Here is a 17,688-nt window from a genome sequence, read left to right as displayed (position 1 = left end):
AACATACAAACATTAGGAGGACGCCGGGTAAATGTGAATGAGAGTCCCATTTAAAAGCCAGGCTTGTAGCACTAAACCATGAGCAGAGGATAACTGATCAAAGTAATTACGTTTCTTTTTTTAAGAAAGTTAGGTTTCGGGATATTCGCAATGGATGATCTTGAGAAAGTTGATTTGTATGAGTGCAAGCATATTACTTGGAAACGAAGCTATTGCAGTTCGTTGTTTCCAAAACAGGTAATAACGGCGGTCCCGACAAACTCGTTTCCTGAGCTAGATAACAGCACTTGAACATGTTTAACTTAGCGCAACGACGACGTGGACACAAGAGAAGAGGAGACAAACCACAGCGCTAACTCGCAACTGAATATTTATTAGAAAATATCAACGAAAAAAAGGACACTTCAACCCTCATACCCATGTGACACACAAAACCAATGAAACGGCAGGTCAGCTGAAATCTTGAACAATAAAGAGCCTCACGCAGACCACGTGTACTCTCCAACAGCAGAAAAGTTAAGATACCGTGCTATCTAAAAACCTAACCTCGCTATCATGTAGGGCAATAGAAGGTACGGTAATGCACTGTTCGCCCATTTATCTGCTTATTATAAGCTTCAATTATTTCTCGTGTGGTTTGATCTCGGTGTGTCGATAGCACTTCATCCTCATGAAAGATGGGTGCGCAATGGTACTGCGCAACATGTTGGGACACATGTGAGTATACATTCCCTTGCAACGAACGCCTGTGTTCCATCAACCTAACATTAATGCATCCACTCGTTTGGCCAATATATACATGACCACATGAAAACGGCAAAAGATACACGACATCCTTCCTACACTTTACAAAAGGAGTCACGTGTTTGACCCCGCAGCCATCTTTAGCGACTCCTGACACGCGGTTCTTAAGTTTTCGTTCAAACATCCCACAAACCCTATTAAACTTATTAGGCGACGAAAAAAGTACACTTACTCCAAAACGGCTGGCCACATTCTTCAAGATGTGGGATATTTTGTGCGTGTACTGCTGAAGATTTGCTTTGTTCTGGACCTAGATGAGCTGTGATATTGTCTGCATTTATCTTAACTCGCTCGGTCAACTTGTTAACAGTTTGGCGGACTATAGTGTCCGGAAAAGCGGCGTCTGTTAGCCTCGTCACCAGTTCCGAGAAGCTGGCGCCCATCTGGTGAAAGCAGGACCTAAACAGTGCAGAACGCAAACATGAAAAAGCAGTACCATTCTTAATAACTTTCGAATGGCCTGAATTGAAATTCAGGAGCGGTTTGGCTGAACAAGGGCTATACTTCCAACACACATGCTCACTATGTACTTCTAATAGGATGTCTAAGAATTGTAGGCGGTTGTTCTGAGGTAACTCATGGGTGAATTCCAAGCCAAGACCGCATTTTTGGAAAACATGGATGACGTGAGGTACTATTCGTAGGTACTATTTATAAACTCGTGATACCAGATAATTCCGTGCTCGTGACAGTAGATGTGGTTTCACTGTACACCAATATACCCCATAGCGATGGCATCCGGGCAGTAATTCAAGCGTACGAAGAATTGTCTGATTAAAACCCATTGGAAGTGATACATTAGCTACCTTATTGAAATTAATCTTACAGTTTATTAATTTTGAATTTGATGGCTCCCACTACCTTCAAGTTAGTGTAACATCAATGGGCTCTCGCACTGGACCGAATTACGCTAGCCTTTTCATGTCTGTTCTAGAAAATGACTTTATAAGAAATCGCGCGTTAAAGCGTCTTTAATATAAGCGATTTATAGATGACATTTTTTTGATCGGCCCCATGGTGAAAATGAACATTTGTCCTTTATAGCTGATTTCAACACTGTTCAGTAATCTATTTCGTTTTCGCATGAATACTCTCGTTCTACCGCTAACTTTCTGGATGTCACAGTTTGCATCTCTGAGAACAAACTAACCACTAGGCTTTACAGGAAACCGACAGACAGGCACCGTTATCTTCATTTTAAAAGTTCATATTTAAAACATTGGAAAACCAGTATACCGTGCAGTCAGGCGCCCCCCTTTAAGAGAATTTGCTCTGAGAAGACAAACTTTTATGCAAACTGCGTACAACTCCGCGAATCTTTGATCCAGCAGGAATACCCACCCCGCATTTTTGAGGATGCCGTCAAAAGAGCAGATGCGCTGTATCGCAAGGATTTGTTCAGCGCTAAAAACCAACCATCGGTTCAGGCACAAAGTAATCTAGTTCTAACACACTCAGCATCGGTGCCAAACGTTTCCTCAATTCTCAAAAAACATTTCAACATACTAGCGCAGAGTGCCCATCTTAAAGTAATCTTTCCATTGCCACCTCGGGTAGTCTTCAGACGGTCTCGCAATCTGAATGACATCCTAACTTCATTTAAAAGAAGGGTTCCCGATAATGTCGGTTGTCGACCTTGCAAAAAAGCACGATGCAAGGTTTGCGCACATATGACGACGTCACACATTGCTAAAAGCACTGCTTCTAATTTCTTCTATAAAACTAAAGGAAATTTTACGTGTGACACTTACAATTGCATCTATTTGCTCGAATGTTCCGTCTGCAAATTACAGTACATTGGACAAACCGAAACGCCCTTCAGATATCGGTTTAACAACCACAAGTGTCATGCTGCCACCATTCCTAACCTTCCGCTCTCAAAACACGTGCACATTCAGGGCCACTCATTTGATAATATTACAGATACAATCCTTCAACCTGGTTTCCGTTCCCACCACGAAAGAGAGGTTCGAGAATCGTATTTAATCTATAAGTTTAAACCGGCCACTTGTGGTATGAGTGAAAGCGCCGGCAAACTTTCATTTTTACCCATTTAGTTTCCTAAACACTCTTGACTACCCCCGCTATTATTGCCGCTATGCTTTCACGCAGATGGATTAGTTCCCTGTTTCAGCTTTGTTGTCGTATCATGACAAGATGTTACGCCCGCATTTATGTTTATCGATAACTTGCTCGCAGTTGTACAGGCTATGACGTGTTATTGATGTTTGTGCCGGTGACACACACGTTATGTGGCTTCATCATTTTTAGTCATTGCTAATCATTTTTTACTCTTTTATTCGTTTTGTCTTGCGCAAATGTGCACGTGCGTATTCTCGTTTTGCTTGTCCTATCACGCACACCGTTTCCCCACGTGCTTTTAACAACCGCTTGTCAGCCATTAACAGCGCTATAATATGTCACTGGTCATTTCGTATTGCGTTACCGTCCCATGTTCGCATCACTCCGACGAAGGCCAGTCCCGCGGCCGCAACGTCAGTGTCCTTTTCAGAACAATTTTTCCTACATGCTTGATTTTTTTAAATATATATATATATATATATATATATATATATATATATATATATATATATATATATATATATATATATATATATATATATGCGTGTGTGTGTGTGTGTCCTTGCGCTTAGAGTTGCGGATTAATTCGGCCTCGCGATGTCAAGTGCTAGCTTACAGGTTAGCTCAATTGGTAGAGCGACCGCACCGGAAAGGTCCCTGGTGAGATGCCTGGACCAGGACTAAATTTTTCGCGAACTAGGAAGTCTTCCGTCTGAGAAATCCATATAGATTTCCTTGCGGCTACAAATGGCTCATTGTGAATTTTCGTAGAATGCAGAGGAAGAACTGACTGGTTCCGTTGGCGTTCCTGGACAGGATGCGTCCCGCACAACCTGGCGGGGGCGGCGGTACGCCGGCTGACCCTTGGGGTGGCGGCGCGGGTCCCAGCGGGGCTTGCTGGCCACTTTCGGCGGCCGACGAGTGGTTCAGGTACTCGCGCACCTGTTGCTCAGCCATCGACATGTCGCACAAGGCGCGCACCTGCAAACGAAAGCATCATATTTCGGGGCTCGTTGACAGATTGTTCAAGCTTGAGAATGGCACAGTTGAAATAATGGGGATGTGATACAGGCACTAAGGGCACGTGAGCAATGATTTTTATATGTAAATGCAAAAGTGTATTATTTGAAAGAGGGGCTCCACGAAGGTCGCAGGTTCGGCCCCGCGGGGACCGAACCTGCGACCTTCGAATTACGCACCCAATGCTCTACCACTGAGCTACGGCGGCGGTCATCCTCCCGTCCACTTCATGGGGTATATATGTGCATTTAAACCAAGGAGCGTTAGTCAGCGCCGATCGCAGCCATGGCGGCGAGTGTGGAACACTCTTTTGTAGCGTTAGCTACACTGGCCGAGCCGGAGCGGTTTCGCGTGCACGTACAAGAGCCGTGCTGTGCATGCGCTAGGAGCAGTGACGTCACACGGCGCACAGCGGGCGCACAGGAGCCGCCGCCGCCGCCTCGCGTGCTTCGCTGGTCTGCACATGCGCATTTGAGCGCACTTGGCGTCCCTTCTTCACGAAGAGACGCAGACGCAGTGCAGTCTGGGTGACGTCGTCGGGCGGCATGCAGCATGTCGCATCTCGCACCGGCTGCAACCGGGGTAGAGTGTGCTAGAACTGTCGAGTGGCGTGAACGCGCCTCGCCGCCTGATGCATTCCGCGTCGACCGTAACGGCGGCGCTGCAGTCGCTCGGTACTGAAGGCGCGCGGCGCCGTGAGCAAGAACTGCTGGGCACGTCGACAGCACCCGGCTAATCGGCACTATTATTGATGCGGCTTTCGTTGCGTGTCTAACATTATTAAGCGTAGGACTTGTCGTCGTAAGTCTTGATGGACCAAAGTTCAAACATTTTAATGGATTGCTTCATTAATGCGTTTGAGGGATATATATACTGCAAATCACTTCTTGTAGCCGAATTGACTGCTGGAAGGTACGCAAAATATAAAAATGAAAACTGGCTGATACCGACCGTGAAGATTCACCATCTCGGTGTAATTGAGCCGAACTGATTGCTGGGCTAATTAATACATTACTCTCAATTAACTAGACACCGAACGACCGCCAGAAGAAAGACCCAGAGGAAACAGAAAGGGCGTGCCTTACTCTTATTTCTTCTGTTTTAATGCTTTCTTCTGGCGGTCGTTCAGCGTCTAGTTTATTCAGAGTAACTGAGCTGTTCCAATAGAATTTAACTGCGCTCAGAAAGCTGTGTCCTGATATTCTGACGAAAGCACGCCGAACATTTACCGCGCGTTGGCGAAGCTTTGCGTACGCTGCTTATCTTTACAAATGCGCTGTGCAAATGTGACTTTTTCGACGAGGACTCAAACGTATTGGAAGTAGTGATGCAGAACTATCGGTAAATTGACTATCGATAGTATCGATAGTTTTTTTGAAACTTTCGATACTGTAAACAAACTATCGATAGTGCTACTATCGACAAACTATCGATAGTGCAATCGGTAGTACCATCGTTAATATTACTAGCGATATTACTGCCACGCGTGTTTATTGCTCTGTTTTGACGTATTCGGGTTTCACCCACAAAGACTGCTAGCAACGTTTGACGCAGACCGCGCCGTAATGTTTGAGAAGCTTCACAATTATTTGACTTCATTCTGTTAAGATTAGGTGCCGGACGCGAAAAGTCAAATTTATTCGAGAGCTTACGCGAGCACTAGTGACAACGCTGGAAGGTTTGATGACTGATGTATAAAGGACGACGCGTTACACCTATTATAAGATCACTCAACGGCTGGCGACTGCTCCCGCCGCTATCAGTGCGCAGCATGTATCGCTTGTATATTTCATTTTCTGGGCACAAGTTCGCCCAAATAAAAGCTCCGTATTTCCCAGTCTTGCTGCAGCATTCTTCATCGTCACAACCACGTGACAATACTATCAATAGTGGTGTGAATAATGATGCGGCTGCTGGCCGGCCATATTGCCAAAATATTTGCTATAGCCTACTACCAGCTTCGATTAATTTATCAGCAATTTTTGGCAGAGAAATTACTTCCGCAGTGAAAATGACGGAATATATCCATCAATAAATTCTTATACAAAAGCAACCAGTTACATCTTACAATTTACGTCTTGATATTTTTTTATTTTGATATCATGAAATGCAATATCAATTTGAAGCCGCGCAGTTCCACCACATGTAACGGCTTCCCTTCCGCTACAGCTCAACAGTTTGACTTTATGATCATGTGTCAGCAAAGCACTCTGGTGAAGAACACAAGCATGTCAACTTTCCTGCCCTTCTCCACGGTGGTATAGTGGTTATGGCGCTCGCCTGCTGACCCGAAGGTCGCGGGATCGAACCCCGGCCGCGGCGGCTGCATTTTCCATGGAGGCGAAAATGTTTGAGGCCCGCGTACTTTAAAGGTGCACGTTAAAGAACCCTAGGTGGCCGATATTTCCGGAGGCCTCCACTTCGGCGCCTCTCATAATCATATCGTGATTTTGGGACTTTAAACCCCACATATTATTATTATTGTAGAGAAGCCTTGGGACATGATAATGGGTTACCCTCTCCAGCGCCTTCTAGTGGGTCGTCCTCTTTGGTTGCCTGAAAAAGAACGCCGCTCGCGCAGGGAGTTCGTGCCTTGCCGTGACTGTCGTCATTACTCATTGTCGTTGAGTGCTGTCTATTAAACACCTTAACAATTTAGTGGAGGGTGCTCTGCTCCCATTCAATGCCCCTGGAGCTCAGATCCCGTACCCTGCCATCTACCATGCCTCAAGACGCCGCCCAGCAAACGCCTCCTCTCGCAACGAGCACATGTCCCGGTATCCCCCGTATACGCGATCCACCTATCTTCACTGGTGCCGATAGCACCGACGTGGAGGACTGGCTCGCAATTTACGAGCGCGTCAGCATCCCCAAAAAATGGGACGAAGAAGGCAAGTTAAGCAACTTGGTATTCTACCTCGCGGGCGTAGCAAGCTTGTGGTACAACAACCACGCGTCCGATTTTGCGACTTGGTCCGATTTCAAGACCGCCGTCATCAGCGTTTTTGGCCGCCCAGCAGTTCGTAAGCTGCAAGCCGAACAGCGCTTACGTGAACGATCTCAGCAGGCCGGTGAATCTTTCACAAGTTATATCGAAGACGTCCTCGACTTGTGTAAGAAGGCTAACGGAACCATGTCTGAGTCTGACAAGATCCGGAACGTAATGAAAGGCATTGACGACGATGCCTTCACCATGCTGCTCGCCAAAAACCCTGGCACAGTGGCCGAGGTCATAACGCTGTGCCAGAGCTACGAGGAGCTCCGCCGGCAGCGTTCGATGACCCGTCGCTCCCCATCACGCGACGCAGAGCTTGCTGGCTTGGCGGCAATATCTGACCAGGCCGCGTTGCTGGCAGAAGTCAAGTCATTCGTGCGCGAGGAAATTGCACGCCAGGTCTCCCTCCTCGCCTTTGCCCACCCGCCGCACGTTCAACAGTCGTCGACAACCCTTCTTCCTCCTCTCCGCCGAGCGATTGAGCAGGAAATTGCGGAGGTCATGCCTGAGTACCACCCGCAACCTCCGGCTCCTGCGCCCCAGAGTTACCCTCCAGTTGTCGTCAGGACGCCCCAAGTAACTCCTGCGGCTGCCCCAATGAGTTACGCCGAAGCCGCCGCTAGACCACCGATCTTTGAGGCGGGTGTGCCGGCTACATATGCTGACGCCATCCCTCGGCCCCGACTGCAGCCCACCATACAGCCATTTCAGCAGCCGACCCGTCAATCACGTCCTGCGACATGGGCGGGACCTACCCCGGCGAACCGATGGCGCACCCCCGACAACCGGCCCATCTGCTTTGCTTGCGGTTACGCCGGTCACGTGGTACGTTATTGTCAACGCGTGCAGCCGCCTCGAGTCGCGTCACCTGTCACCAGCCAGCCAAGCCGTGCATTCTACGACCCACCTCCACCTATGTCGCCGACGTCACGACCACCTCCAGCTACTCGCCGCTCTCCGTCTCCACGACGTCGATCACTGTCACCCATGCGGCCACGTTCGGTCGCACGAGAGCAGGAAAACTAGTCGTCGCAGTCCAGGAGGCAAGGGCTGCGACGCTATCGAACTGTGAAAGCCCTCAGCGAAGTCCATCGAATGTAATCGACGTGCCTGTGGACGGTGTTCGCGCATCGGCCCTTATCGATACTGGAGCCGCTGTATCCGTTATGGACGCAAAACCTTGCCGCTTACTTCGAAAAGTGATGACGCCACTTTCTGGGATGTCCCTCCGTACCGCGAGCTCCCAGAGTATTCATTCTACAGCAGTATGCACTGCTCGCGTCGTCATTCAGGACGTTCTGTACGACGTCGAGTTCATCATAATTGCGGCATGCTCTCACGACGTCATCCTGGGATGGGATTTCCTCTCCCGCCACGACGCCGTAATTCGTTGCGCACCAGCCGAAATCGAACTCTCACCGTTCTCACGTTTGACGCCGACAGACAGTCCACCGGCAGTGAGCAAGATCCTCGTCAAAGACGATACGAAAGTGCCTCCAAACTCGTCAACGGCTGTGTCGGTCTACTGCGCCGGTCTCTCCGACACCATTGCACTCCTTTCGCCATCTGCTCGCGTCTGCACTAGGAAAGGGTTGCTGGTACCTTTCGCGACCGTGCGAGTCACTCAGGGCAGCACCGCTATTTTTGTTACCAACCCATCCCCGTGCATTGTTACGTTGGTTCGAGGAGAATCTCTCGGCAAAGTGGAACCCGTTGAAGACGCACAAGTTCTGGACGCACCCGATGACTCGCACTGTACCAGTTCCCGCACCATCAGTGCTGTTTCCACGTCTGATTCGTCACCTACTGATGTATTTGGTCCCTCCATTGCTGACAACCTTACGTCGGTCCAGCGTTCGCAGCTTCTGTGCTTGTTGGATGAATTTTGTCATTCTTTCGATGTCGGGCAAACATCCCTCGGCCGCACGTCCGCTGTTACGCATCGCATCGACACTGGCGCCCAACCACCACTGCGGCAACGTCCATATCGCGTGTCTTCCACAGAGCGCCGGGTAATTAACGAGCAAGTGGACGATATGCTTCGACGCGATGTAATTCGGCCCTCCGACAGCCCATGGGCGTCTCCTGTTGTACTCGTTGCGAAGAAGGACGGTTCTGTGAGGTTCTGTGTGGACTACCGACGGCTCAACAAGGTCACCCGCAAGGATGATTACCCACTGCCGCGAATCGACGACGCGATTGACAGCCTCCAAGGAGCAGAATTCTTTTCATCTCTCGATTTGCGCTCGGGGTACTGGCAAGTACCCATGGCTGATGGCGCTCGACCAAAGACAGCCTTTGTCACGCCCGACGGCTTGTACGAGTTCAACGTCATGCCGTTCGGTCCGTGAAATGCGCCCGCGACCTTCGAGCGCATGATGGACACCGTTCTGCGTAACTTGAAATGGCACACGTGCCTGTGTTACCTGGACGAAGTCGTCGTCTTCGCTCCGGACTTCTCCACGCATCTCCAACGTCTGCGGCATGTTTTGACACGTTTGAGCAACGCCGGCCTCCAACTCAATCTGAAGAAGTGCCGATTTGCGGCACGGCAGCTGACAATCCTCGGCTACGTCGTGTCCAAAGACGGAATCCTTCCCGATCCGGCCAAGCTTCGGGCCGTGGCCGAATTTCCCAAACCTACGACTGTCAAAGAACTGCGCAGTTTCGTCGGACTGTGTTCATACTTTCGACGCTTCATACGAAACTTTGCCACCATGATATCGCCGCTGACGAAGCTCCTTGGAAGTAACGGACCCCTAAATTCGTGGTCGTCCGAGTGTGACGACGCGTTCGCAAAGCTGCGCCGTTTGTTGACGTCTCCTCCCATACTACGCCACTACGACCCTACGGCCCCAACGGAGGTACCCACGGACGCCAGCGGTGTAGGCCTCGGCGCTGTCCATGCGCAACGCAAACCAGGGTTCCCCGAATATATCGTGGCATACGCAAGCCGTACGCTTACCAGAATTGAGACCAATTACTCAGTCACGGAAAAAGAGTGCCTGGCGATCATATGGGCCCTTACAAAGTTTAGACCTTATTTGTATGGTCGCCCATTTGATGTCGTCACCGACCATCATGCACTATGCTGGCTGTCGTCATTGAAGGATCCCTCAGGCCGTCTCGCCCGCTGGGCACTTCGCCTGCAGGACTACGACATCCGCGTGCTGTACCGCAACGGACGCCAGCATGCTGACGCCGACGCCCTCTCGTGCTCTCCCTTGCCTGACAACAATACCCCCTGCTCAGTATCTCACATAGCTGTTGCTTCAATCAGCGTTCATACCATCGCTACCGAACAGCGCAAGGATAAATGGATCACCTCGCTGATCGACTTGCTCACTGATCCGACGGCAACACCATCCACTCGCGCGTTGCGTCGTCAAGCCCACCATTTCGCCGTTCGTGACGACCTCCTGCACCGACGCAATTACAACGCCGACGGCCGCCAGTGGCTACTAGTGATACCCCGGTCTGCGTTCTGAAATATGCGAGGCCTTCCACTCTGATCCGCAATTCGCGCACTCTGGGGTATCCAAAACTCACCACCGCATTCGACAACGATACTTCTGGCGTGGGATGTACCGCTACGTGCAGAAGTTCATTCGCTCCTGCCTCGATTGCCAACGCCGAAAACCTGCAACGCAGGTGTCGCCAGCAGGTCTACAACCATTACCTTGCCCTAACCGTCCGTTCGGGCGCGTGGGCATCGATCTGTATGGACCACTTCCTCTGACTTCGGCTGGTAACCGCTGGGCCATCGTCGCTGTTGACCATCTAACGCGATACGCCGAAACCGCCGCCCTCCCAGCGGCTACAGCGCGCGATGTTGCCTCGTTCCTACTACACCGCTTCATACTGCGTCACGGTCCACCCCAAGAGCTTCTCAGCGATCGAGGCCGTGTCTTCTTATCGGAAGTCGTGGAAGCCATTCTGAAAGAGTGCCATGCTGTTCAGCGCAAAACTACTGCTTACCACCCGCAGACGAATGGCCTAACCGAACGCTTTAACCGCACGCTAGGCGACATGCTGTCAATGTAGGTCGCCGCCGATCACACCAATTGGGATGCCATTCTGCCCTTCGTCACCTACGCCTATAACACCGCGCCTCAGAGCACTACTGGTTTTTCACCGTTCTTCTTACTGTACGGAGGGCACCCGTCGCACACCATCGACACGATACTTCCATACAAGCCGGACCCATCTGAGTGTGCGCCTATTTCTGACACAGCCAGGCTCGCTGAAGAGTGTCGCGAGCTTGCCAAGACATTTACGACGCAGGAACAAGAGCTGCAGAAGAGCATTCGCGATGGCACCACCACTTCTGTACCCACGTTCCTCCCTGGAGCGCTCGTGTGGTTCGCGGTCCCTACCACTGCAAGTGGCCTTTCTTCAAAACTGCTGCCGAAATACGAAGGCCCATACTGGGTCGTCGAGCGCACATCCCCGGTCAACTACTTGATCGAACCCATCGAACCAGCTTCGGACATGCGCCGTCGAGGGCGCGACATTGTCAACGTGGAGCGCCTCAAGGCCTATTATGACCCACTTATAGTGACGAGCTCTTAGGTCGCCGGACGGCTCCCTTTTCGTACCCGGGGTAATTGTAGAGAAGCCTTGGGACATGATAATGGGTTACCCTCTCCAGCGCCTTCTAGTGGGTCGTCCTCTTTGGTTTCCTGAAAAAGAACGCCGCTCGCGCAGGGAGTTCGTGCCTTGCCGTGACTGTCGCCATTACTCATTGTCGTTGAGTGCTGTCTATTAAACACCTTAACATTATTAACTTTTTTTGCCCTTCATCCTGCTCCTCCGGCTCCTCTATGTACCATGCGCGCGGGGAACCAAGTTTATTGTGCAGTGAGTCCGCGCTGTTGTTTTTATACTATCGATAGCACCATCGAGCGTTTTACTATCGATAGCGCTATCGATAGTATTTTTCACCATCGATAGTTCGATATTGACTCAGCTATCGATAGTATCGATAGTACCGTCGATAGTTCTGCATCACTAATTGGAAGGCAGAGGTAAGTCGACCGGTACAAATAACGGTCGTCCTCAGGGGCGTTGCCTGGATATTGTTATTGGCGCCGGGTGGGGAGGTGAGACATTACTACCCGTATTTGTGCGTATAAATATATATGCACATAATATAAAAAGATAATATCGCAAAGCGTAGAGCACCATCGCCCCTCCTGGCTTCACTTTTGACACTCTACAGATAAAGCAATGATATTATAATACATAACATTGTCAAAAAGAAGTTTTTGCACTGCCATCGATAGGTCAGGAAAAGTGTAATATAAGTTGTCCATTGAATAGGAGAACTGGTTGTAGTGAATTTAGGCAGAATAGCCGACGGGCTATGCTTACATCTACGGATTTTAAGATGCTTGAGATAGGCCCTGATGCATGAAGTTTGTGCCTCGGAGGTGAACGCGAGCCTTCGGCTCGGCTTCCTGGTATTTTAAGCACTCAGAGGTCCCATAACTGATGCTCGGAAGCACGCTGTTGAAACAAGATAGCCTTCCGGCATTAAAGAAACAGAGCAAAACTGGCAGAACTCAGCCGTCACTAATATAAATGTTGTGATAGAGTTATTTGTGCTCAGGTTACTCATGAAACAGTCGAGCGCATTGCAGCTCATATAAGGATCAATGCTCTGGATATCGTAGATACTGCCGGCAGAAAAATGGTAGGCTGTCGTCGCTGGTTTGGTATTCATTCGGTTTGGTATTCATTCGAAGTGTTGCTTGCAAACCGCACAGCAATCAGTCAGCAGCTAGATGCAAAATCCGATTCTCGCCTTCTTTGGGGGCCGGCAGGCTCCAAAAACAGGGAATATGTCGGCGCAATTTTGGCACACCTGCATATTCACTCGTGTACCACGGCACGTAGCAGGCGCTGAGACACCGATTAAAGCTTAGTAGTGCAATAAACGCGCTCAAAACGCGCAATTACACGCTTTCGTAGGCTTCGACGCGCGCGCCAAGTGCAGACGCCCTCCACAGCTTCAGTACATAGTGACTACAGCGCCGCCGCTACGATCACCCGGCGGAGCATCATCCGCGATGCGGCGCGGCCGCTTCGTTCGTTGAACTGCCCCCTTGTAGTACACTGTAACGGGGACGCGCTGACGGACGCCGGAGGCGTCGGTCGCGCCGCGCGTCGGGCTGTAGAGTGCTGAGCGTTTGTTAGCGCGGCGTCACTGTGCCGAGCGAGCGCACGCGTCGGCGTTACGCTGGAGTATCATCATCATCATCAACCTGTCTACGCCTACTGCAGGGCAAAGGCCTCTCCCATGTTCTGCCAATCAACCCCGTCATGTGCTTTCTGCTGCCACGACATACCTGCAGACTTCTTAATCTCATCTACCCACCCAATTTTCCGTCTCCCCCTCACGCGTTTGCCATCTCTTGAAATCCAGTCAGTTACCCTTAATTTAATGACCACCGGTTATCCTGCCGACGCGTTACGTGCCCGGCCCATATCCATTTCTTCTTGATTTCAACTATGATATCCGTAACCCCCGTTTGTTCCCTGACCCACTCTGCTCTCTTCCTGTGTCTGAAGGTTACACCTATCATTTTCATTTCCATCGCTCGCTGCGTCGTCCTCAATTTAGGTTGAACCCTCTTTGTAAGTCTCCAGGTTTCTGCTTCGTAGGTAAGTACAGGTAAGATGCAGCTGTTATATACCTTCCTCTTGAGGGATAGTGGTAGACTACCATTCATGATTTGATAATGCTTGCCGAATGAGCCCCATCCCATCCTTATTCTTCTAGTTATTTCACTCTCATGGTTCGGCTCCGCGGTTACTACCTGTCCAAAGTAGACGTACTCCTTTACAACCTCCAGTGTCTCGCCACCCAGTGTCTCGCCACCCTGAAAACCTCCTGTAAACACGCGGTGAATAGCATTGGAGAGATCGTGTCTCCCTGCCGTACGCCCTTCTTTATTGGGATTCTGTCGCTTTCTTTATGGAGGACTATACTGGCTGTGGATCTGCTGTAGGTTTCTTCCATTATGTTAATATAGGTTTCGTCGATCCCCTGATTCCGCAGTGCCTGCATGACTGCTGATATCTCCACCGAATCAAATGCCTTCTCGTAATCTATGAAGCCTATGTATAGGGGTTTGTTGTACTCCGCGTATTTCTCTATCACCTGATTGATAGTATGAATATGGTCTACTGTTGAGAAGCCTGTACGAAATCCTGCCTGGTCCTTTGGTTGATTGAACTCTAATGTCGTATTAATTCTGTTAGCAATTACTTTTGTAAATTGCTTGTAGACAACAGACAGTAAGCTGATGGGCCTGTAATTTTTGAGGTCCTTGACGTCCCCTTTCTTATGGATCAAGATGATGTTGGCATTCTTCCAAGATTCTGGTATCCTCCCCGTCGAGAGACACTTCGTATACAGGGTGGCCAGTTTTTCTAACATAATCTCTCCACCGGCTTTCAACTAACAAGAACTAACAGACAATAATGCTAAGCAAAATATAGGGGACGTCATTTTTATTACTAGTTAGGATGTGAATGTACATATCAGAATATATATATATATATATATATATATATATATATATATATATATATATATATATATATATATATATATATATATATATATATATATATATATATATATATATGTGTGTGTGTGTGTGTATAGTGGCCATCACGAGATAGCGCCACGAGCTAGGCAGTGGCGATGCGCGTAGTCCCCATGCGTGATTGACAAGGGACAGCCTGTGCGGTGAGGGAAGTGCCTAGGCTGCTGTAAAGGACAGACGCTGTCACCCGCTCTGGCCGACTGCTGCTGCCCGAAATCGTGGTGGACCCCGCCTACCTGTATCACGTCCCTCGGCCCGCTTTTTCGGATGATTTGTACTTTTAAATAAACTGACATTGTTTGTTGTGATTTCAAGCCTGCGTCTTCTTTGCTTGACTAGGTACGGGACACAGCAAGCCCAATACCAACATATGGCGCCCAACGTGGCTTTTGCTCCCTCCCGTGTGAACATCATGGCGGACGTAGGTCCTTTGTTCTGCTCGTCGCGTTTACATGTAGCGCGTTCTGGCGTGTCTTTCGTGGCGCGTTATTTTTTCCTGCCCATGGCGCAGGTCAACGGAAAGCACCTCCGGTCTGGGATGATCTTGCCTACCAGCGGCAAGGAGGTTTGGACCAGGTTGACCAGCTGCTATTCCAGTTTTCGCCGTCATTAAAGAGAACACACACAAGAAACACGACATGGGCCAAGAAGAAAGCAAAGATAAAGTTCTCAAGTATATGTGCGTCATGGGCCGCATGAGCGGTCTGGACGTGGAGCCAGGGTTTAACGTCTGCGATCTCAAGTCTAGACACTCACGTATACGGGTTACATGGGTACCTGAAATCAGTGGCTGATGTCCTAGAGCAAGTAGACAGCTATGGCAAAGCTACTGGTGCCTCGGAAGCGTACTTAATAGCCCGAGTCCCACCACTTGCTTTATGGGATGCCGCAGGACGATGTTGAAGGCTACAATCGCCTTTCACACCATGAGCATAGTTTAAAAACTGCTCAAGAGAGGAATTCCTGCTCGCTGGGTACCAGTTGCTAGTCCAGCCTGAGCACGTGTTGAAAATCCAGCGTCCGGACGAAAGTTTATTCGAGTACGTCCGGACGATGCAAGAAATGCACCGTCGAGCAGCACCGACTGCCTCGGAAGGAGATAGAGTAGCTCGGGTCATTCGATAAGTCATCCTAGATTCAGGCCATTTGTTTGCGGGCACGCATTAAAACCCCTGAGCATGTCGCATGGGAGCCCCGTGGTGTACAGGACGCCCTCTTATCCGAAGCTACTTACGTGCCACGGCCAATGCCACATTATGTACTTGAGCCGTCGCCGGCTTGCCGTGGCCCTGTAGCCAGTCCCTCAAGCGACCTGACGAGCCCACGAGCATTCACGGCTATGTCCTCTCACGCCCTGGACCCCCTCGCGTATTGGCAAGGGTGGCGCTGGGCTCCATTAAATACCGTATCAGATGTACGCCGTTAGTGGGAGCAAGTGTCCGCGGAGCAGCGTCAGATCGCAGAACACTCGCTCCTTACCCGAGCCAAACAAGATCATCGTTAGCTGGACCCCCAGTTTCGATCTGCCGGGTTCACAATTCTTGCGCGAGCCGACTGCGACAGGCGGTCCCGCCGTGGGTACTCCAGGGGCTGCTCTGTAGAAAGTGTGATTTCACAGGCAGGTAAACTGGCAAACACAGACATGCGCAAGTCGTATGCTACCAGTGCGGTCAAACTGGTCCTATGAAATGTCGATGCTTTGCCCACCGTGGCACGAATGTAGAACGGTTCGAGAAACGGCTACGGCCGGGGACTGGAAGTGTGTCGCAACCAACGGTCATCAGTCCGAGGAGCGGGGAACACTGCCCTGTCCGTGCAATCGAGGAACATCAAGCTGGTAAGTCAGCCCTCTTTCCCTCTGTTTGCAGCATAGCGGACGACGAATGTCAAAGCGCAGGGTGTTATCGTGCCTGGTCTTTTTGATACTTGCACAGGCATCTCTTTAATCGCTGACGTGCTTCTCGAACAGTGTAAGGCTAAAAAGACCAAGTTTCGTAAAGGAAATGTGTCATTGCAAGTGGCATAAAGCCACGTATCGAAAGGTGAAGGCTGTGTTGGCTTAGGGCTGAGCTTTAATAGGAAAACGAAGCGCCAGCGCTGGTTGCCTACCTGGTCTCTAAGTGTCAATGCTTCTCGGCTGAGATTTTCTTGCAGACGAGGTGCCCACACTCGAATTTTCTGCAAGGGACTACCACCTTCACGGGCAGTCCGAGACAACACTCCCTTCGGGAAAAACAGACTGCGTGCCTATGCCACGAAGCACGAAATGCGTGGCAGCCATGCACACCACTTTGCTGTCAGCATCCCTGCAATCCCACAGTGACTTCAAGGGAATGACCGCTCAGCGCAAGCAGCTGGAAGCCGTGCTCACAGCATTCTCAGGAGTATTGGCTGAACGTCCTGCACAGGCCGACGCTCTGATGTACCTCATCAGCACTGATGATGCCCGGCCGTTACAACCCCAGACCTCTGATCCAGCGCAAGCGAGCCATTCTCGATGCATCCCCAGCAGAGATGAGTGGGACCGGAGCCGTGCGACCTTTGGAAAGTCCGTGGGCCTTCCCGGTGTAATCGCGCCAAATCGACCAAATCTGTCGTAAGGTGGCGGAAAAGCTGCCGATATGTGACCCAGATGACACGGGAAGTGACGAGGAAATGGACTGCTACGAGCTCATAGAAGGAAGCCTCTTGTTCTGGTACTCTCCCTAGACTGACGATGGTAATGTTGAGTCACCGTTCCGAGCTGCTATTCATCGCGAAGTTCGGAACCTATTTGCAAGTGCTGCCATGACAGTGCTTTGGCTGGTCATTTTTCATGACAGAAGACGTAGGAGAAGTTGTGCCGTGCGATAACTTGGCCAGTTATGAAAGCGGAGGTACTACGCCACGCGCGGTCCTGTTCAGTTTGCCAAAACTCTCGGGGTGGCTCGGGGTGGCTTACCCCTCAATAGATTGCAGACAGTTCAGGGTACGTACGTCGCCATGGCAAATAGTTGCATATAACGTATTAAGTGCGTATCCCATAGGTCCGCGGCGAAAGCAGCAGCTGCTTGTTCTGACTGACCCTTTCACGAAACGGGTCAAATTGTTTCCTTTCCGCAAGCTGACTTCCGAAAAGACCTGTGACTGTCTTCTCCAAGCCTTCACGATGTTGGGATTCCTTGTGCAGCT

General features: G+C 50.1%; 1 protein-coding gene across 1 annotated transcript in view; it reads right to left on the bottom strand.

The window, feature by feature from the left end:
* Nucleotides 1–17,688, bottom strand: part of LOC119395186 (NGFI-A-binding protein homolog) — a 1,247,109-nt gene that overhangs the window by 530,013 nt on the left and 699,408 nt on the right. Inside the window, exon 4 of the mRNA XM_049416112.1 lies at nt 3,678–3,867. Within this exon, the coding sequence (XP_049272069.1) occupies nt 3,678–3,867 (190 nt within the window). The remainder of the gene's footprint in view (nt 1–3,677; nt 3,868–17,688) is intronic.

The sequence above is a fragment of the Rhipicephalus sanguineus genome, chromosome 5 (assembly GCF_013339695.2).
Source record: "Rhipicephalus sanguineus isolate Rsan-2018 chromosome 5, BIME_Rsan_1.4, whole genome shotgun sequence".
NCBI lineage: Eukaryota > Metazoa > Arthropoda > Arachnida > Ixodida > Ixodidae > Rhipicephalus > Rhipicephalus sanguineus.
The sequence above is the reverse complement of the archived record's forward strand: the minus strand, read 5'-3'. Positions and strand labels throughout refer to the sequence as shown.